The sequence below is a fragment of the Ctenopharyngodon idella genome, chromosome 13, assembly GCF_019924925.1.
Source record: "Ctenopharyngodon idella isolate HZGC_01 chromosome 13, HZGC01, whole genome shotgun sequence".
NCBI classification, from domain to species: Eukaryota; Metazoa; Chordata; class Actinopteri; order Cypriniformes; family Xenocyprididae; genus Ctenopharyngodon; species Ctenopharyngodon idella.
Window position 1 is genome coordinate 18,172,110 of NC_067232.1, and position 23,389 is coordinate 18,195,498.

Sequence of the window (23,389 nt, forward strand, 5' to 3'; positions counted from 1 at the left end):
TCCACATAGGCATTGAAGTAGGTTTTGGAACAGAGCCATAGCAATATCCATGTATTGTTCTTGGACTGAATGTTTCCACTGTGGACAAAACCCTTGAGGGCATCCTTTTAGCTCGAGTTGCTCTGGTCAATAATTTCTGATTAATTAAAGGCAACATACTGTCTTAAACGATTGGATTAGAGAAAATCCACATCCCTGCTCAATGTTGTAATTGGTACATGGTCTTTACAATTGTGTGCTAATCCCCCTTCTCAGCATTTGGGATAATGTTTCCTTAGCATTTTCCACATGGAAGTGGAATGGTCCAAGTGGCCAACAGGGCTGGTCACGTAATTAGGCAACACATTTGACCAACTCCTTAGGGGCCACAGTTTACTGAGCCAGTTTTATTGGGGTAAGAGTATGGGAATATTAAGATTCCAGTCATGATACATGTATTAATAAATTAAATGTATTAGTGTTGTCAAAAGTACCGACCGCGATACCAAGTCGGTACTGAAATTTTAAAAATATGACTTTGAACGCTGTTGAGTGGATTCGTAAACACCTCTGATTGGCCTTAGTGTTCACGTGCTCATCAGATATGTTTGTGATTGGCTACAATGATCAACACACAGGAGCATTTGAAAGCACTCGGAAGTGTTTGAATTTGAAAGCGTTTTGAAAGTGGGAGCGGGAGCCTTTGAAAGCAGGCGTCTATCAATTCGCTGCTTTCAAACGCTCCCGTGTGTATCTGTGTAAGCACTCGGTGAAGAGCGTCATTAATGTCTATTTACAACATGTTTTGGAAGCGCTGATCCTTGTAGCCAATGACAGACATATCTGATGAGCACGTGAACACAAAGGCCAATCAGAGGTGTTTACAAATCCGCTCAACAGCGTTTCAGTACCGACTTGGTATCGCGGTCGGTACTTTTGACAACACTAAAATGTATTAAAAAACAGTACTCTGTATGTTTTGGACTCACTAAAAAGAACAGGCTCATAATCTACGGAGACCCTAAAGGGACATGGTGAAGGAAAAAATATGAGATGGGAGGAAAAATTATTTGTCAATGCTTTTGCGTTCTCTCGCAAATGTTTTGCCTTCCCCCGAGAAACTTTGCATTTGATCGCAAAGAGAACAAAACTTTTGCTGAGAATGCTAAGTCTCTGTTGGGAACGCAAACATTTTGTGAGCGAATGCAAAGTTTTTCGTAGGAAAACAAACGTTTTTGCGAGGAAATGCAAAGTTTCTGTTGGGGGAACAAACATTTTGTGAGTGAACGCAAAGTTTTTCGGAGAACACAAATGTTTTTGCTAGGGAATGCAAAGTTTCTGTTGGGAACGCCAACATTTTGTGAGGGAACGCAAAGATTTTGTGAGCGAACGCAAAGTTTTTCGGAGGAACACAAACTTTTTGTGAGCGAATGCAATAGCATTGACTTATTTTTCCTCCCATCTCATATATATATATATATATATATATATATGTATATGTAATATGTGTGTGTATTTTTTTTTTTTTTTTCCTCACCACAATGTCCCTTTATGGGCTCCATAGGAATCAGGCTATATGGTTTATATAGTTTTGATTCAGTAAAAATAACTTGTCATTCAGGTTGAGCAAAATGGTCTAACTATGTTGGCAATTCATTCCGAATGATTCAGAGAGCTTTCTTTTAAACGGAAAAGTTTTAAGTGGTTTCTCACTCAGGAAAACGTAAACCAAATACTATAGGACACAGAGAACAAATGAGTGCTGGAAGAAAAAGCTGTTTGGCTACAATATACAGTATATGTACTCTTTAATGTTGCACAGTAATGCTGAAAAAAAAAAAAGTACAAATACTCTTCCCAAAGTCATCAGAATTGAACTCATATTAATGACTTCACAGCACCAAATGATATATTTACCACAACACAGTTTGCCAGTGTTAAGCATTTCACAAGAATATGCATGCATGCACTATGCACATACTAATGTAGAAAATCCCCCACATATCCCATTCAAAGCATATAATTGATTATCTTGGTCTACATTTGAATAATTTAACACGGTTTCATGTATTTTTTTATTTTCAATCTGACCAGTGTGAACCTGTAGTAACCCACAACCCCACAGCGGCCCCACTGGTCACAGGATACCTCCACAGAATGCTGTCCATGCCAGCTCAGCTCCCCACCGACCGATGCCACTGTCCCGCTCTGAAGGTAAAGTTAAACCATGAAAGCATTCTTAAAACGAGCGAGTTAGCACTCCACAATGGATCCTGAGGTAATGCCGCATGCGAAATGAATGGCCAATTAAAGCACATTTATGCCAGTCCGTATACCTGGATGACAGCCAGAGGCAGAAATAAAAGCTTATTAGAAGCAATTTAGCACAAATAGGGGGGTGTTTGGGCACAGACATGCACTTCATCAGCGGGTGATGCTCAGCTAATCTCTTCTGAAGTACAAAGAGCCAGAGTTCAGGCTAGGACTCCTCTTTGAATTTTGATCACAGTGTTTTAGACCTGATACAGAGAGCCGATTTAGCATATTAACATTGCATAATGTAACTTATGTGTATTTGAAAGGGGGATCAAGGGCTTCCGGTTTTGGCAGGACATTCTGGACAAAAGGGAGATAAAGGAGACATGGTAAGGAATGGGTTTCATCAATCACACATTGATTTTTTTTTTTTTTTTTTTTTTTTTTTTTTAATAACACAAAATTGCTTAGTTCTTTGTTCAGTGACATTCAATAGATTTTTCTTTTAAAAGACATGACAGAGTGCATGTGCATTAAGATTCACAATCTCTGGTTTTCAGTACATGTTACTAAAGATGCTTTATGACAGTTTTCTTGTCATTATTATAACATTTGTGGTACACTTTAGTTCATTAGGTTTTATCGGAAGTTATTATTATCCCAACATATTTAAAGTGATTTTTGGCTTCTCTAAAGTGTTATGGATCTTGGCAGTATATAGACATGTTCCCTTCCTTGTGTCACTTAGAGATTGGAGCCACTGCAAGAATGATTGGAATGCATACAAATGAACAGCTGATGATATGTTTGTTAAGGACAAATGGTCTTTAAGGTCATTAGTCTAATTAGTTTGTTGTGTTTTGGAATAGAGACATTTCTTGTCAAGAACCACTTGCTTAGTTTGGGGTGGGAAATTCAGAATACATTTTGGGAACAAGCAGCCAATAAATTGCACTCCTATAGGACCAACTTCTAAGAAATCTTGCTTTACTTTCTACATAATTAATGCAGCTGCTGCCAAAATTGTTTTTTGTTTTTAAATCTGGAAGGAAATGAGACTGCAGTTTTTCTATTGATCTTTTTAAAATTATCCTACACAACACAGTCACATTACTGTAGCCTGTATTGCAAATGCAAACTATGTATATGAAATTTATCAGACAAATGTCTGTTCAATTAATTGCTCTGTTTAAACAACGAAGCTTTGCATATATTTTGCAGTAGGTGTTAATTGTCGACTGGAGTTTGTTACACCTTCAGATGTCACATTTTTCAGTGATTAAATCCTCAATGAATGACTGTTCAATGTCAAACTATGTGTTTTATCAAATATATCTAATAGAATACAGGACAAGTGTAATTACTTTTGGAACAAGAACATGACATTCTGTTAATAGCATATTGAATTTATGATGCATTTCCAAGACATTGTATCAGATCTGTGAATGTAACATTTTAATAGAGGCCTGCTGAAGGTGAAAGTAAATTTTATTGTTTTCAAGGTGCCTCTATGCTTGATAAAATCATTGTTTTTGGCTACTGGAATCTCAAGTTTCGTTACAGTATATGGGCAGATAATTGGATAATTCAGCATTTCATGACACTCTGGGCTATTGTTTTCTTTTTTGTGAATCGCTGTACTGTAGAAGTGCATGCTCAGGTTCTCAAGTTGTCATGGCTGGAATGCTACATAGCTCCCATGGAATAAGTGGACAATCCCATGGGATATTCTAGGATCGGGTTTAATGCTTTTCGGAGACTCAAATCTCCATTTGCAGTAGTTTAAAGTCAATAGGTCATCACGGGGGAATTTTGTCTTCCATTGTCCTATTTTAGAATGCCTCTGACTTTCGTCTTGTCACAGTAGGGCGGTCGTTAATCAGCGCTCGGTGTCAGTTGGAGCACACTTAAATTGTTGCCTCTTGTTCGTTATGGTATTAGACAAAGGGACGTTATCATTTCAAAGGGTTAGTTCACCCAAAAATTAAAATTCTGTCATTTATTACTCACCCTCATGCCGTTCCACACCCGTAAGATCTTCGTTGATCTTCGGAACGCAAATTGAGATAATTTTGTTGAAATCCGATGGCTCTGTGAGGTCTGCAGTTAAATCAGTTCATGTGAGTACAGTGGTTCAATATTAATATTATAAAGCGACAAGGATATTTTTGGTGCGCCAAAAAAAACAAAACAACGACTTATATAGTGATGGCCAATTTCAAAACACTGCTTCATGAAGCTTCAGAGCGTAATGAATCAGCGTGTCGAATCATGATTCGGATCGCGTGTCAAACCGCCAAACTGCTGAAATCACGTGACTTTGGCGCTCCGAACCGCTGATTCGACACGCTGATTCATTATGCTCCGAAGCTTCCTGAAGCAGTGTTTTTAAATTGGCCATCAATATGACTATATAAGTCGTTATTTTGTTTTTTTTGGCGCACCAAAAATATCTGTTATGTCAGAGCACTCTTAATTTAATAGTCAAACATATTTACAGTACAAACCTTGTCAGTGAACTATGAGGAGGGGAAAAATCATTCATTAATCGTAATGGAGGTAAAATGTTCAATTAATCGAGATTTTGATTTTTAGGTTATATCGTCCAGCCCTACAGTCTGGACACATTAAAGCCGCGTTTCCGCTGCAGGAACTTTACCCAGGAACTAGGAACTTTGAGGTGGTACTCGGTGTGTTTTGACCGCAGGAACCAGGGTCTAATTGAAGTTCCGGGTAAAAAAGTCCCCCTCTGAAAGTACCTGCTCACTAGGTAGTACTTTTTCAAAGTTCAGGAACTTTCGGGGGTGGGACTTGTGCGCTGAACATGCTGATTGGTTGAGTTCATGCAGCATTTTGATTGGTTGACTCCATGCAGCATTTTATTTTAACCATAGTTTTTTTTAAGTCTGTTGCGGTGTGTGCAGTATGAGTTGTTTGCTATTCGAATCAACATTAAAGTTTAAAAAAATACGACCGATGGACTGACGATGAGGTTCAGGCTTAGAACTAGAAAGTTGACTACACTATATTGCCAAAAGTATTGGGACACCCCTCCAAATCATTGAATTCAGGTGTTCCAATCACTTCCATGGCCACGGGTGTATAAAATCAAGCACCTAGGCATGCAGACTGCTTCTACAAACATTTGTGAAAGAATGGGTCGCTCTCAGGAGCTCAGTGAATTCAAGCGTGGTATCGTGATAGGTTGCCACCTGTTCAATAAGTCCATTCGTGAAATTTCCTCACTACTAAATATTCCACGGTCAACTGTTAGTGGTATCATAACAAAGTGGAAGCAATTGGGAACAACAGCAACTCAGCCATGAAGTGGTAGGCCACATAAAATCACAGAGCGGGGTCAGCGCATGCAATGCGTAGAAGTCACCAACTTTCTGCAGAGTCAATAGCTACAGACCTCCAAACTTCATGTGGCCTTCAGATTAGCTCAAGAACAGTGCGTAGAGATCTTCATGGAATGGGTTTCCATGGCCGAGCAGCTGCATCCAAGCCTTACATCACCAAGTGCAAGTTTGGGGATGGCCCCTTCCTGTTCCAACATGACTGTGCACCAGTGCACAAAGCAAGATCCATAAAGACATGGATGAGCAAGTTTGGTGTGGAGGAACTTGACTGGCCTGCACAGAGTCCTGACCTCAACCTGATAGAACACCTTTGGGATGAATTAGAGCGGAGACTGCAAGCCAGGCCTTCTCGCCAACATCACTGCCTGACCTCACAAATGCACTTCTAGAAGAATGGTCAAAAATTCCCATAAACACACTTCTAAACCTTGTTGAAAGCCTTACCAAGAGTTGAGGCTGTTATAGCTGCAAAGGGTGGGCCAACTCCATATTAAACCTTACGGATTAAGAATGGGATGTCATTAAAGCTTATGTGCACGTAAAGGCAGGCGTCCCAAAACATTTGGCAATATAGTGTATCTACACGGTACTTTAGACCGCTATGGAAATGCAGCTAGCAATAGCTCTGGGGGGGAAAACGTTCCTGGGACAAATTGTTCTGGGTAATTTCGGTGGAAATGCGGCTTAAGAGTTCACAAATATGGACTAAAAGACACAAATCTTAGATTTTTAATTACATGAGGTCTTTTTTGAGTGTTATTTTGTTAGCTGTTATTGTCTAGTATCAATTATTCATACATTTTTTTTTCTTATAGCTGTTGTCTTGTCTTGCTGTTCGCTCATTAATCAACATTCACTGTCAAAAGTCTGGACACACTTAATTGGTTGCCCATATTAGTACTTCTGAATGTGTATTATGATTAGATGCCAATGAAAATGATGATTCCATTAAAGTTTGCAGTCATGGCACTCATTAAGTGGCTGTTAAGTTTTGTAAACAGATTATAATGAATTTCTGTCCAAGCTCATTAACAACTTACTTTTCACTATAAGAACCTATAAAACTGTTTGACAAAACTTTCCTGTGTATTTTCTATTGATATAGTCAGTAGCTTTTGTTTACATCGCAGCAGTGTACCATTTTCTATTGCTAAAGCTACACTTAGCAATTTTTACTAAACAAAAAAATTAAGCCTTTTTTTTTTTTTTTTTTAAGGTTTACAAATTTCAATTGCATAGTACAATTCCATCATATTATTAAATTGAATAGTCCTTACATATTATTCATATTATGAATTAAGAATTTTAAATGAGTAAAAAAACTAGAGCGTAATAAAACATTTTGTATAAATCTTAATGGAACTAGGGAATGGAACATTTAGTTTATGTGATTTGTATTCATAAATGTTAACATTTAATTAATTAATTAATTTATTTATTTTAAAATGTATGAATGCACATAAACTGGTTGTTTTTACATGTCCAAGTGTTTCTCATCTTTTAGTAGTGTGCTGGCATATCATTGGCATAATAAACATAAACTAAAAACCACAAAACTTTGATTTTTATTACATGGCGTCTTCATGTAAATGATTGTTGTGGTTACATAAGCCTATTGTGTGTATTTGCCACATTTACATTAAACTCATAATACAAAAGCTCATGAGAATCTAAGCCCCATGTTTCGGAGGTTGTTTAAGCCAAAAGGCTCATCTCCAGCATTAGGAGAAGAATCAGGCCCATATTTTTGCTAAGTGGGAATTCATGGATGTTGGAAACTGAAAATGCACTACAGATAAACGAAGCACATGCATTTCACAACTGGTGGTATTTTCGGCATCTCCCGCTGACTCTGTTCTCTTATTGCTTCCTCAAAGAGAAATATTTGAATATCATAGACTAGCAAGCTGGTATCAAACGGACATTTCAAGCTTTGTGTTGGCGATGTAATTTGTCAGCGATACACCATTCTTAGTGATGTTTTTTGTAGAAAAGTAATGCAAAGTTATGGAGGCAGGGAGGATGGGAGGCATGCATATGTATTAGAGCACAGGCTAGATTTACTGCAGCACAGTGAATGGAAAAGGGAGAAAATAAAATCTTATATTTATAGACTGCATGCAGAACTTATTTACTTACTAAAGTGTCTGTCTTTGAATTGACTGATTAGTATTTTTCACTATTGAATTGCTTGGTGTCTTCTGTATCATTCCTGTGTGCTAAAAAGTTGCCTGTATTTTTTTTTATTTTTTTGTTTTTTATTTTTTTTATTGACTACTAAGCATTTTACTCCTCTTGAATTGTCTCTTTGTGTGTGTGTGTGTGTGTGTGTGTGTGTGTGTATATATATATATATATATATATATATATATATATATATATATAATATATATATATGTATATGTGCTCAGCGTAAATGAGTACACCCCCTTTGAAAAGTAACATTTTAAACAAGACCAAGTTTAATATAACATCTGTTTAACTTATAACATGAAAGTAAGGTTAATAATATAACTTAGATTACACATTTTTCAGTTTTACTCAAATTAGGGTGATGCAAAACTGAGTACACCCCACAACAAAAACTACTACATCTAGTTCTTTGTATGGCCTCCATGATTTTTAATGACAGCACCAAGTCTTCTAGCCATGGAATGAACAAGTTGCCGACATTTTACAACATCTATCTTTTTACATTCTTCAAGAATGACCTCGTTTAGAGACTGGATGCTGGATGGAGAGTGATGCTCAACTTGTCTCTTCAGAATTCCCCATAGTTGTTCGATTGGGTTCAGATCAGGAGCCACTGAATCACTTTCACCCTGTTCTTCTTCAGAAATCCAACAGTGGCTTTAGATGTGTGTTTAGGATCATTGTCATGTTGGAAAAGTGCACGACGACCAAGGGCACGGAGTGATGGTAGCATCTTCTCTTTCAGTATAGAGCAGTACATCTGTGAATTCATGATGCCATCAATGAAATGCAGCTCCCCGACACCAGCAGCACTCATGCAGCCCCACATAAGGACAATGCCACCACCATGTTTCACTGTAGGCACCATGCATTTTTCTTTGTATTCTTCACCTTTGCAACGCCATACAGTTTTGAAGCCATCAGTTCCAAAAACCTTTATCTTGTATATCACCTTTCTAGTATAAAGAAATGATTTTCTTTCTCAGGTCGTGTGACATTTCTCTTCCATGTGGTGCCATTGCTGACAGCATGAATTGGGAAGGGGTTTTAACACCCTTTTATAATCAACTGTCTGCTGGACACCTGTGTAATGAATAATTAGACTCACCTGTGGTTGAATTCTTGTTAAATTAGACATTTGTAGTCTAAAATTTAGCTTTGATCCAGATACTTTCAGTGGGGTGTACTCATTTTTGCATCACCCTAATTTGAGTAAAACTGAAAATTTAGTTCCCTAAGTTATATTATTAACCTTGCTTTTATGTTGTAAGTTAAACAGATGTTTTATAAAACTTGTTTTTGTGTTCATTGAGATATTGTTTAAAATGTTACTTTTCAAAATGGGTGTACTATATATAATATTATTTAATACTTATCTTGAATTTGCTTACATAATGTACTCTCAAACCAATTGTTTATATATTTTAACCTATAAGTATATATAAAATAAGTATATTATTTAAAATCCGGTTCAGTTAAACATTAGATGTATAAACTAGCCAAATAGTGTAATATGTTGTAATGCTACTAACCAACAGCCATTTAACTGCACTTACAATATATGGTCATGATAGCCAGGTGTTTAATAGAAGTATTTGTGATGTGTATTAAATCTGTTTGTAACAGAAAGAGTCTCTGACCGTGAACACAGTCACCTTTAACCCTAAAAGAGAAACGGAGTATAAAACTCTGCCAATTTGCAAGGTAGCGTACAGATATTACAGCGTTCTGAGCTATTAAGCTCACCGAATGTCACCCAAAGGTTAATTGCAGTGACCTACACAAGAACCCTTTTTGTGGATCACTTCGAATGGGTCTCTCAAAAGAGTTTGTACCCAGCGATGAAAATTGCCAGTCGCAATCGTGTTTCATGGATTGAGTGAAGTGGGATTAATCGCATGAGGAGTTCTGTTCAGAGCGAACCAGCATTTCTAGATCCTTAATACTAGCCAATGCACAACACGTCCAAAATGCAATTACCTGGGCTGGTTTTGTTGTTATGGAGATGTACTTTCTAACCACGCTGCCTCCCTAAGAGCTCTCTCTCTCCTGTAATCCAATATTCAACTATAACCAAAACGACGTGAGTGATTTTTGGGCAGCAAACCTGAATTCAGGGACCACCGGCATGCCTGAATTATTTATGAACTGGAGTAGTTGTTTTAATGGCCTCGCAATTCATTAAAGCTTACTCAATATTGTTCTTTGTAAACGGATTAAAATCTAGGGAGTTTCAAGGTTATTTTTAAATGAAATTGACAGCATGAGTCTAGTTTGATTGATAGACCCCATGGCTTAATAACAAAATAGGAAGTTTGTGGGGTTTTTTGTTGTTGTTTTTTCCCTCCACCAGTTCATTTCTTAGTGCGTACTGCAAATTTCAATGAAAAACTTCCACTGTAAAAAAGAAAAAAAACTTGTTTAATTAGCACATTATGGAATAAACACAACATCTAGATCAGGGATGGGCAACTTCAGTCCTGGTGCTGGGTCCGAAATTGCCCTCATGCCCTTATTCACTATTTCCTACATTAGTCCACTAATATAGTTCACTTGAGGGAGTGAATGAAAACGAGTGGACACTGAGTGCGCCGGAAGGGCTGCTGCTTTTTTATAGTTTGTGCTTACAGTTTGATAATTATTTGAAACTTCGCTAACGGGCATCTCCAGTAGTAAGATGAAAAGATTTTTTCTTGATCTCTGTCATGGAAACTATGTATAAACCTTAATTAAACAATTTAATAATCAATTCAAACTAATTTATACTTGTATGATGATATGCTGTATGGATGGATGGATGATTCAGCTGCAGTCCCCATCTTGGGAATTCATTCAGCGTGACCATCACAGTGCATTATGGGTATTCTCTAGCCATTGAGCGTACATCGGTTGTACATTCGTTATTTTCGGTGCATTGCGGATTGAATGAGTGCACTCGATTACGTCCACTATGGTTTCGGACACCACTACAAATGCCTGTCCTGTCAAATTGCGATTTTGGACACGGCTTAGCAATCATGAAGACATTGATTAGCTTGTTCAGGTGTGTTTGATTAGGGTTGGAGCTTATTATTGGGAGATGCGAAGGTCTGGGGTTTTAACATTGGAGAAAATGTAACGGCTAATTTGGATCGCGTGAGGCACCTCGGCCTAGTAAACCTACAATACGACTGCAATGTTTGTGGAATGTGCTTTACTGAGCGGAAAAAAAGAGTGTGAATTGCGCTATTAGCTGCAGATTACTGGTCACTACATTGCGCATAAAACCACATTTAAGGTTAGATTTGAATCTGTTCATTAAAAAACAGCTTTATAGGGCATACATAGCAGTGATACTAGTCACTAAAAATTTTATTGTAATTTAATTGTTGAAATCTGGAAGCCATAGAAAGAATACATTTATAAAAATCTTTATATTTTGTTTACCTTCATACATCACCTATTGATACACATTTGCTGGTGGTAATGCCGTAATTGAGTCCTACCTGTTGCATAGTAAAATCTACATATAGTTTCTGTCATTAATTACTGACCCTCATGTCGTTCCACACCCGTAAGACCTTCGTTCATCTTCAGAACACAAATTAAGATATTTTTGATAAAATCCGATGGCTCAGTGAGGCCTGTATTGACAGCAAGATAATTTACACTTTCAAATGCCCAGAAAGCTACTAAAGACATATTTAAAACAGTTCATGTGACTACAGTGGTTTAACCTTAATGTTATGAAGCGACGAGAATACTTTTTGTGCGCCAAAAAAATGAAATAATGACTTTTTTCAACAATATCTAGTGATGGCTGATTTAAAAACACTGCTTCATGAAGCTTCGAAGCTTTACAAATCTTTTGTTTCGAATCAGTGGTTCGGAGCGTGTATCAAACTGCCAAAGTCACGTGAACCATTAAAATTTCGAAACGTTTATGACGTAACGAAGCTTCGTTTACTGAAATCACGTGACTTTGGCAGTTTGATACACGCTCCTGTCAATAGAGGCCTCACTGAGCCATCGGATTTCATCTTAATTTGTGTTCTGAAGATGAACGAAGGTCTTACGGGTGTGGAACAACATGAGGGTGAGTAATTAATGACAGAAATGTCATTTTTGGGTGAACTAATCCTTTAAATGAGAAGCTATTTTCTCACCAAAGCGGTTCATTCAGCATAGTGAAGCCTCTTCTCCATTGACATCCATGTTTATTTCTTTTTATTTGATAGATTTTTTTTTTTTTTTAAATTGGTCCTTACTCAATTATAATTTAATTCAATATTCCAAAACCATTGCATCCTCAGAATATCCTTGCTAGTACTAGACATGGACAGACTTGCAGTAGCTTTACTCTATTAACCTTGACTCTAATGTTCTCAGGCACGTCAAACAAGGTTTCTGTGGGTCTTGAGCTTGTAGCCTCCCAATTATCAAGTAATATTATCCAGCTCTGCAGCTGCTGGCCAGTGTGTTACAAAGAGCCCCAGACAGCTGTAATAGTGCAGAGCTCTATAGACCTCAAAATCCACTGCTTAATGTGTCAATATGGGATTGTCCACCAACATGCCCATCTGCCATGTCTTCTCCAGGGGATGCAGGAAAAAACAGACTTGCTGTTATACCAGGAGAGAAGGTATAGCATCGCTGTGGTGTATATTAACAGAGGCTTTCGACTGTTTCCTTGCTGTAAGATGGATGCCATACTAATAGATTTGTATTATCTCAGTGTGCTTCAGAACTCATTAGTCTGTCATTAGTTTCTTTCCAATGTTTTCATTGGGCAATAAAGGGACCATAATATGCAAACCGTACTGTTAGACTTTTAACATAATATGCAGGGTATCATAAACTCATTTTAGGAGGATAGATGCAGAAATTGCCAAAGTGTTCCTGTGAATTTCACTGTACTCTGTGACAGGTGGTAAATGTAGCCTGATGTTTCTCTGCAGATGTTATGAATATCTTTCATGAAAACACTTTGGTAATGCAAAACAAGTGAGTTGCATCGCCCTGTAGGATTAGACAAAACCTCTTGAAAATAGCATCTCTGGAAGTGGTAGAGGTATTGCCACTAGCCACTCTAGTGGTGATTAGAAGTATTGGTGTGATTTCACTACAGAACACTTTCAAAAGCTAGTGAACTACATGCATATCTAGACAGTATTTTATGGCATTACATTCACATCAGTGCTGCCTTTAAAAATATCTCATTTTGACCAATATCCTTCGCATATGGCAATCCCAGATTGCACTGCAACAACTGAAAAAAGTGAAGAAAAAAAAATCTTAGTCACCATGAAATCAAAATGAAAAATTCTTGTTTGTTTTTTATCGAATATTGTAGTATTTATTGAAAATAATTTATCCATGCATATTTCCATGTGAGGGTGGGACAACCTGTCACTCACATGAGATCCAAGCAATAGCAAACCACAACCATGCAATCAATTCCCGATGGACAAAATCAAGTCCTGCCCTACTTTTTTTTTCTTGTTTGAGAAGCTGTTTGACTCGGATATATATATGTCACAATAGGGAAGAAAAGACTTGGCAAATGAGAGAAATGTTGACTATATCCTACTTTCAATTGTGCTTTCTACAAAAATACCAAAAAAAAAAAAAAAAATTTGTACACTGCTGTTCAAAAGTGTTGAGGTTTGTAAAATGGTATTGTTTTTGAAAAAAGGTAATATTGTGAAATATTATTAAATTAGAAAATAACTTTTTGCTTTTTGTGTATTTCCTTGATGAATAAGATAATAAAAAAAAAAACCTGACCCTAAACTTTTGAACGGTATAGTGTAAAATGGCTTAATATGATTAAAAATGGACTACTTTACCCAATATTTTAGACTATTGTTTTGTTAGTTAGTGTTGGGTAACATACTCTACTGAAGTCAACTGTCAGGTGAGTGGAATTATATAATTGCCAGTTTACAGTGTACCAAATCAGTCATTTATGAGTGTATATTTTATTTATTGGCCTTTTTTGTGCTTTTAATGGACAGGACAGTAGAGGTTGACAGGAAAGTATAGGGAGGAGAGAGGGAAATGGGATTGGCAACGAACCTAGAGTCGGGATTCAAACAGTGGTCGCCAGAGGTGCAGTTGTGCTATGTGTCAGAGCACTAACCAGGCTATAGGTGCCAGACATGAGTATATATTTAAGTTATGGTGACCAGATTTCTCATGGAGGAATATATGGGATTTATCAATGTTTATGTTTACGTTCACCTTACCGACTGCATTTACGCGAGATACTCAATGATGGGCATTTTGACATCTGTGTCTGTATTTGACCATTCAGTTGCAAAAAGAACTGAATTCAGGATTGTGCACTGTTTGAGAGAGCGCTAGCTGTTGTGTTTCATTCAGTGCGTGATACCACATTGTTTTTTTTTTTGTTTTTTGTTTTTTCACAACTTACTGCACATAATAACTTGATAAACTCTTTTTGAAGATCCTCTTTAAATGTACACACTTTGATTGGAGACATCTTTACGTCTGACTTGATCTTCATCGCCCTCGACTAACTGCTAGTTAATCGATTATGAATTGTGATTGGATGGTAATTTTGTTCTCCAAAATATAGCCTACTATGACACGGTTGGCTTGATTAGGCTATTCTTGCGTGACAGAAGACTACTACTCACTTTTATGATTTCATTTAGGAAACAAGATATAGGGGACAAAACTTTTATTTCATGATTTTATTCATAATAAGTCAGGACACTAAAAATAGAGCTGAAATACGGGAAAACGGGGAAAACAGGACATCTGGTCACCCTAATTTAAGTAGAAGGTAGACATGATACAGCAAGGCAATTCACTGTTTTAAAACCAAGCTAAAGTGTCCATTGAGAGATTCACAAGTCACATAAATTTAAGCAGGTTTTAAAGCCTTCTAATAACTCCACAGCAGCAGGGACACATACTACAGAATTTTATTGATGTTGTAAATTTTAAGAAAACTCTGGAGAAAATTAGCCCATGAACCTCGATTATGATAGACATCATTACCTAATGACGCTTAAACAAATCTCCTCTGTTTCAGACTTGTAAATTTCAAGCAGCAATTTACAAATCAGGAACTCTTGTTATAGATCACTGATGAACTGTGAGACCTGTATTTGTCAGATATGGCCAGGGTATTTGGTGTTTTCTTCTGATCTGGATGGTGTTTTTGGCAAGGTGAGCGTTTATCCACACAGACTATTTTATAAATGCTTAAAGAAAGGATAGGTAGTCTAAATGACTTTGAATAGCATCTTACGACTAGCAAGTGGCTTCCAATTACAGTTTCTGCCACTGGTCTGAAGTGGTTCTTTTCATAGAGGTCCAATAGCACACTTCAGAATGCATTCCAATCTGTTTGAGGATGCAGTGTTTTTTTTTTTTTTTTTTTTGGTCTGCCAGTGGATCTTGACCAGATGCATATAATCTGCTAGAAAGGTTTATTTTATCTTGGGTTGTCTGGAGAGATTTGAAATCAGATTATGGCGATGGGATCTCTTCCATCAGTCAGTTTGGGATTAGACAGTGACAGACCACAGGGGATGAAGTCTGCAGATTTATGACTCCACATGCTTGTATCGGACTGAGCTGTTCACTATTGGACTTTTAATCGCAGAGTTACTTTGTGGGAGAAAAGGCTTTGAATTTAAGGGAATTGTTGACTGGAACTGCTGTAGCTACTGGAGATGGGCTATGCAATTTGTATGAAGTTTAACAGATTGTGACTGAAGACATTTAGATGTTTTAGTCTGTCAAAATATAAAGGTCTTAAACTGATATGGCTTTTTGTTTAGTACACATTGTTTTTCAGGTTCAATAGTGCTTGCAAGGCAACACTATTGAAAGTCCTCTTTTTCTTTTCCGCCCTTATTCAGCTTGAACGGTTTAATGTTTTTTGTTTTTTTTTTAGATAATTTCAGACTTGGATGTACCCTCTGTATTTTATGTATTTTATATTAAGGCTCTCAGTCGATTAAGTTTAATTAAATTAATAACACTGGTTATATATAATGAATCAGTCCAGCCCTCAAATTAAGATAATTCAAAAACATTATGTAAATTTAATTCTGCCATAAAAAGTGACTTTAGAATTTGTTCACTGTAAGAAAAATCGGGCAACGTCCTGGCAGAAAAATACCAGTTCCATTAGGTTTACAGATATTTCTTTCAATCCTAAAACACAAAACAATGAAATGCATAATTCAAAATATGAAAATATAAAGTATATATTTTAAAGTGTGTGTGTGTATATATGTGTGTGTGTGTGTGTGTGTATATATATATATATATATATATATATATATATATATATATATATATATATATATATATATATATATATATATATATATATATATAAAAGAAAAAAATGTAATGTTAAAAATATAACATTTTTATCTCACAATTCTGACTTTTTTCTTGCATTTGCATGTTTATATCTCCCAGTTCGGACTTTATAATTCGGAATTGTGAGTTTATTTCACAATTCTGAGGGGAAAAAAGTCAGAATTACGGGATATAAACTTGCAATTCTGAGGAAAAAAGACAGAATAATGAGTATATCACACAATTCTGTTTTTCCTTCTAAGAATTGAGAGATATAAACTCGGATTTGCAAGAAAAAAAGTCAGCGTTGTGAGATATAAACTTGAAATTAACTTTTTTTTAATTCTTTTATTCCGTGGCTTCCACAGACTGCTACTGCAGAACTGTCATTTTCTGCCAAAAACTTCATCGCTGTTTGCAAACACAAAATAGGTCTATTATTGTCATATGGCAGTCATTTTCAGTTTTTCAAGATGTCACGTCAAGCTAAAAACAATTAAACTTGTCTCAAAAGCCCCAAATTCTCTTCCATTTTGCTGCAGACTCTGAAAAACATGAACTTGGCATTTCAAGCTTGAATCGCTCTGAATCCCACTTTTATGAATTTGTGCAGATCCAAAGCCTAAAATATAAGCTTACCTTAAACTTTAACACCATTCCTTTACTGCCTTGCAAGCACTGGAAAATTTCTATTTGGAAAAATGTATGTAGTTTAGTTTTCTTCTGGTGAACGTGTGAACCTGGACTGACAGGAGGGCAGGGCATTGCAGGTGAAAAGGTAAACCGCTTCAGTTTATCACCTTGAACGCAAGGAGAATTCACATTCTGATTTCCATTCCATGCTATTAATATTTGATTTACCTGCAGAGTCACGGCTGTAGTGGAGTCTTGGTTCGTGCTGTCAGTACTTCTAAAAAGCAAACACTCTTTTCTCTTATACGTTCTCTTACTGTGTTACATGCAAATAAACAAACACATTTGCATAGACTTGCTGTAGCTTGGAAACCAATGGTGCTCTGTCAGGAGCGCATTGGCAATGAGCTGCATACATATTCATGTGTATATAAATCCCTTTATGCAGATGGGCAATTTAATGTGCTATAATTAAGACTGTCCAGTTTGTAATCATCTCACCATGATTCGACTGAAAACACACAACTGACTTGTACACAGAAAGACAGAGAGATTGTGTTTCTTTGGCCCCTGGAGAGCATGGGGGTGGTGCTTTATGCATCACAGAGAGTGAACTGTAATTATGAACTGATGCAAAACCACTAAAACAGTTTAATTGAATCTCATTAGTGAACAATAGCCTGTTTAGTAAACACTCACACTGAGTAGCTAACAGTAAAAAGCCAGAATTATTCACTGATGTTGCTAGCTTTACTAGTTGTATTATACAACATATGGTGTATACACAGTTGTGGTCAAAAGGTTACATACACCTTGTAGAATAAGAGTGATCATACAAAATGCATGTTTTTTTTAATTTATTTTTTATTTAGTACTGTCCTAAATAAGATATTTTACATAAAAGAGGTTTACATATAGTCCACAAAACTATTCTTCAGAAAAATCCCCCAGATCCCACAAATTCTTTGGTTTTCCAGCATCTTTTGCATATTTGAACCATTTCCAGCAATGACTGTATGATTTTGAGATCCATCTTTTCACGATAGGGCTTTTCACACTGCGCTTAACCCCGGGTTATCTTCGTTCTAAACACCGCTTTTAACCCCGGGTAAAAGAACGTTTCACACTTGTAATTTAGAAGCGGGGTTAGCGCCGCTATTTACCTGGGGTTATGAAACCCTGCTTTTGTGATTTTAACCCTGCATTGCGGTGCCAAACTTACGCAGTGTGAAACGATGGAGTGTTAGAATGTTACAGCTAGACGCTTAGCAACAGACAACCAATCGCGTACTCATATTTGCGTGCTTTGGACAGTCAACACTGCGCATTGTATATAAACAATAAATTCAGTGTTTGAGAGGGAAAATGTCAAATGCTGACAGAAAACGCAACAATTTAAGCAAAAAATTGACGTTTCATTCTTACCTTTATGGTCCAAAATGTCCATTCAGTATCGATAGTACAGTCAGCAATGGACCGTTCACAAAGACCCGCCCCCTTTAGTTACTGTTGCTACGTCCAATGTCGCTCTCATGTTCTTACGCAGTGAAAAATACATGGCTGAGCAAAGAGGACACTGACAATGTGTCGGCAGACAAGACTTTTGCAGGTTACTTTTGATATGAAACATAGTCTCAAATCTTGTAACTTTTAAAGAAATGTAAACAATAAATACCGTATTGTGGCACTTTAATGTGTCGTGACAGATTGCTGTAGTGCCTCAGCTCAAGCGGCTCGTGAACCAATCATCTCTTCCTACTAGTTAATTTATAGCATCAAATAAACATGAATGAACATTACTATTTTTCAAGTTCAGGTCCATCAATGTTAATCTACTAACTCGGCTGACTTACAAATAAGAACATTAACCCAGGGTTAAGGAATGTACATTGTGAAATGTCAGCTTATGAATACCCAGGATGAATTGTTAACCCCAGGTAAATTATGAGCAGTGCGAAACACGAAGCAAGATAACCCAGGATTCCGTTTACCCGGGGTTTAGAATGACCTAGGATTAACTATTTCAAGTGTGAAAAGCCCTAATGAGGACAACTGAGGGACTCGTACACAACTATTACAAAAGTTTCAAACATTCACTGATGCCCCAGAAGGAATTACGATTCATTAAGATCCATGGGGTGAAAACGTTTGAACAGTTCTCATCCTGATTTGCAATCGCAGAAAACAGCGTCATGTGTTTTTTTTTTTTTTTTTTTTTCTCAGCTACAACTACAGAGTTTGAGGGCAGATCAAAGTAGGCAGCCAAAGAAGACAATAGTCTGGCATTATGCAAATTTGTTACAATCCTATGTAGATATGTTCAGAAGTGAGACTGGAATTGCTGACGACTCGTTTCAGCAGTTCAGAATTGATTCTTTCTTTTAGGAGATAATTACTTTATTTGTCATGCACTTTAATCTTTGCAGATCTTTTACATTCACAAACAGCTATATTACACATTGCGTGAAAGGTAATGTTCAAAAAAGCATAATGGGGTTCTTTTTACCCGTCCCTGTAGAGAACAGCTAGATCCTTCTATTAGCAGTGTGCAAAGCTGCATTGTTAGACAGCAATGAGGAACCAGAGACCAAGTAGTTTGGATTGGATCTCCAATGAATCAAATGTAACTGAGAGTTGTCGTGACATCTTGTAGAAACCAAATGCTCAGCAAGGTGCACATATTCTCGGTCATTCTAACTATATGCGTCACATATTAGCGTCTCCTGAGGTTCGACATGCAGCTGTCAGCTTCACCTGCTAGACCGTTAAGCACATTTGATCCTTAGTACATACTGGTATGTCTATTTCAATTGTAAGTGCACAGATTTCTGGCAAATATTATCAGAATATACAGTAATCCCAGCAACACAACTGATCCACTTTGTCTGGGATGTTTATATTATCTTTTTATTTGTTTTTACTGTCTCTTATATTACCACTCCTTCAATGCGCATTTTGCTGTGCTTTTGCACACTTGGCAAACTTTAATTTCATTTATTTATTTATTTTATTTTATTTTTTTTAGGAGGAAGCTAGACATAAGAGTATAAAGTTATAAAATGAATGTGGATAGTATAGCTCTGATCATTTAGTCTTAGAAAAAAACTGAAAATTATATTTAAGTTTATATTGCTTTGTTTGGGCAGATGTGAGCACAGCATGTGAATTTGAGATCTGTTCTGAAACCCTATAGGAGACACGTCTTTTGTTCAATCAGAGAAAGAGATTGTTACATCAAGCAAGGCTTTGTTTTTTAAAAATATGGGGATGGGGGCAAAATGTGATTTGAGGGAAATGTATGCAGGAGTTTCAGCATCACAACGAGGTACATGTACAATTTCATAGTCGATGGAAAGATGAACTCATTAAATCGATAATGGGCTTTTAATGCAATACCAGTTTATGCATTCTCAATTTCCACAGACATTTACTTCAGGACATAAACCATGATACTCAGTACTTCTTGTAAGGAATAGTGGTTTCTTCTAGTGGTCGACTGATATATCGCCAAGGGCCGATAGTTGACATTTTTAAATTATCGGCATCGGCCGATTAGTTTCTCTGTTTGGCCGATGTGTCAGATGCGAGACTTTTATTTTGACGGAGCTGAGAACACCAGCGCCTGAGCACACAGCGCTCACGTTTTCTGTCCTGGTTAGTTTCTTTTTAATACTTTATTACACTGTAAACCTGAATAAGTTGGGCTAACACAAAACATTTGAGGTAATCAGTTACATCAATTTTTTTTGAGTTATGATGTTCCCAATTTTAAGTAAGCAGAACTATCACGTTTTGAGTTTTTGTACGCATGCATGTTAATTGCTCCTAACATGAAGTACTGAGTAAGCTAACTCATACATTTTGATAGCAATTAACATAAAAGATTTAGTTAATTAACTTTTTTATTTTGAGTTCTTGCAAATCAAATGAGTTATTTATTTCAATGTAAACCCAAATAAGTTGTCATAACTCAAAGTTGAATGAGAATTTAAGTTAAAGGGGGGTATTACACACAGTTTCTGCCAATTTTATGTTAATACTGAGTACTAGAGTAGTATTGCATCCTTCATATCTCCGAAAAGTCTTTAGTTTTATCATATCTATAAAAGATAGATACGCTGTACCAAGTCTTTCCGAAAAAAGCCGAGCTTTTGCATAAAGAATGTTCCATAATGTTCCATTAACGCTGGGTTCTTTGGGAAGCTGAAAAAGGTAATCTTTCTCTCACAACCAAAAACACACTTCTTTGGTGACAGGAGCTGCGTCTCATTTCGGAGGCTGCGTCCTCCGGAGGGCGCATTTGAAGGCTGCCTATGTCATCAAGGATGTCTTATTTAAGAAAAGTAAAAGTAATAAAATTTGCAATCTAATGGTTCTTTTTCTTAAATGAGACTGCCTCGATGATGTATGCAGCCTTCGAAGGGTGCAGCCCCTGAATTGGGACACAGCCATTGTTGAAAAAACTCTCGGCTTCCGTATCCCTAACAAAGCGCGTTGATGGGCGTGCTCTTGCTCTGGGTGATGTGTGTGTGCATGCTTATCAGGGAGAAGTGCCTATACAAGGAATTCCACCCTTTATTACGTGATAAAGGCCATACTCGAAAAAAATTTGGCGAGACATGTCTACAACTGGAAGTAGTATTTTTAGCACAGAAATACTCCGTCATACGTCCAACTCGTGTTTTGAAACTTTGGCCATGTTTAGCATGAGAATGCAACTCTTTAACAGTGTAAATAAGTCAGAATGCATGAAATAGCATTAGACCCCCCCTTTAAGAAACTCAAAGTTTAAGTAAGATTTTTATAAAACATTATAAAACACTTAATTTCAACATTTACTCTCCCTTTCGAGTGCCACGGGCAAAGCATGCTAGGAAATAAAAATCCCAGCCCAGTTTCAGTTAAACTTAAATTAGTCTAAATTAAAAGAAATGAGTTCATACAACTCAAAACAATGAAAATGTTCAGTTTACTTGAAATATGTCAGTGCTGTGAGCTCAAAAGAATAATAAAGTTCTGAATACTCACAACAGTTAATTTAACTGAACTAATTTGTTTACTTTCAGTTTGTCCTACTCAAACTAATTAAGTATTTTGAGTGTTAGGGTTTACAGAGAAAATCCTTTCTGTGTTTACAAGGAGAGTATTCAGCAAACACTCATTTATATAATTTAAACAAGTCTTTGAATATCTAATAAACATTTAATTTCACAAACCTTGCAGACTTGGTTGAATTCAGCTGTGAGATCTTCTGGAGTGTGAATCTAGACTGCATAAAAATGTGTGTAATCTGTGCGTGATGGTCTGTCTGTGCAAACTGAATGTGGACAAAGGAGTTGAGCTTCGTTGGAGATGTACGATCAACAAACCTTAAATCCTTTATTTCAAACTATGCTGGGCTTTATCCAGTTGGCCACTATTACATTAAATTTATTTTTGAAAAATACTATAATAGGGTTACAGAATCAAAAAGTTGTCATCTCAAGTATGTCTCTAGTTCAATTTCTTTCATGTAATTCATTTTCAAGTGGTTAATTTCTAATTTATCAAATATTAAGTAAAATGCATATAAATTACAGTATATAATTTCTGCAATTATCATTCATGTGTTTTTACTATATTTAAATTAGTGTGAGATTAAATATCAGCCACCCCACTCTCTAAGGCATCAGCAAAAAAAAACATCAATATTGGTCGACCACTAGTTTCTTCTAACTTTTTCATTTTTAGTTTTGTTTCAATGCAAGACAGAGTGTATTACTTTCATAATACTCGTTTTTTGACAACTTGTGTGTATAATGGATCAGACAAGAAACTTCAAGCGGTTGTCATCTTTTATATATTTATTTCTCCAGCCAGGGACATTGGCAAGGGTACAGTGGCCCCATCCTTGATTATACTGCTGTGGTGACAGGCAGTTTTACAGCCCGTCTGATAGATTTAGCCATACTTTTAGGGGTGTGTTTAGACTGAACAGCCTCCCATGTCATTCAAGTGGCCATCAAAGTGTCTCAGAAACACCCATTGTGGCTGATTCTGACAAAGCTTTGTTATGAAAATAAACTTCTTTCGCCAGACTGCTGTTGTTCTCTCTGAATTATGTCATGGCAGGGAGGGATTTTAGCTCTAGAGTTCACTCTAAGCAACAAGTTTGATTTCTGCTTCTGTAAAAAAAAAAAAAATGTGTGTATGCATAGATTGTTAGATCTGGTTTACATCTCATGATGAAAGTATATTGCTTACTTTAGGAGGCCCTTCGCTTTTGGTTGTTTATCTTAAGTGTTATGTAGGAATGAGACAGAAACTGGTTGAGGTCTCTGTTGTTGGTCGACCATTGCGATTTATTATTACTTCAGGCTAGAGATTTACATTTTCTATATATCTTTGTCTATCTATGTATACTGTATAGGTAAATAAATATACCTATTCAAGTAGGCCTATGGAAAATGTCCTCAGTGTCGCAAATGTGTTGTGCGGCACAAGCTAGTTCCGGCAAGTGTAGTTTTTTCTGCATATTTTTTTTTTTTCTGTAAATGAGTGATAAATGTACAGATTTGTGTTGAAATTGTTTTAATGACAATCATCAATTAAAACCATTTTGGTGGATCTCACTGGACCACATCATGAATCATCCATAA

The 23,389-nt window shown here is 36.6% G+C and overlaps 1 protein-coding gene across 2 annotated transcripts in view; it reads left to right on the plus strand.

Annotated features, from left to right (window-relative positions):
- Positions 1-23,389, plus strand: part of LOC127524964 (collagen alpha-1(XIX) chain) — a 204,256-nt gene that overhangs the window by 21,352 nt on the left and 159,515 nt on the right. For both annotated transcript variants that reach the window (XM_051917062.1, XM_051917061.1), the window contains exons 8-9: positions 2,074-2,193; positions 2,562-2,624. In XM_051917062.1, the coding sequence (XP_051773022.1) occupies positions 2,074-2,193; positions 2,562-2,624 (183 nt within the window). The remainder of the gene's footprint in view (positions 1-2,073; positions 2,194-2,561; positions 2,625-23,389) is intronic.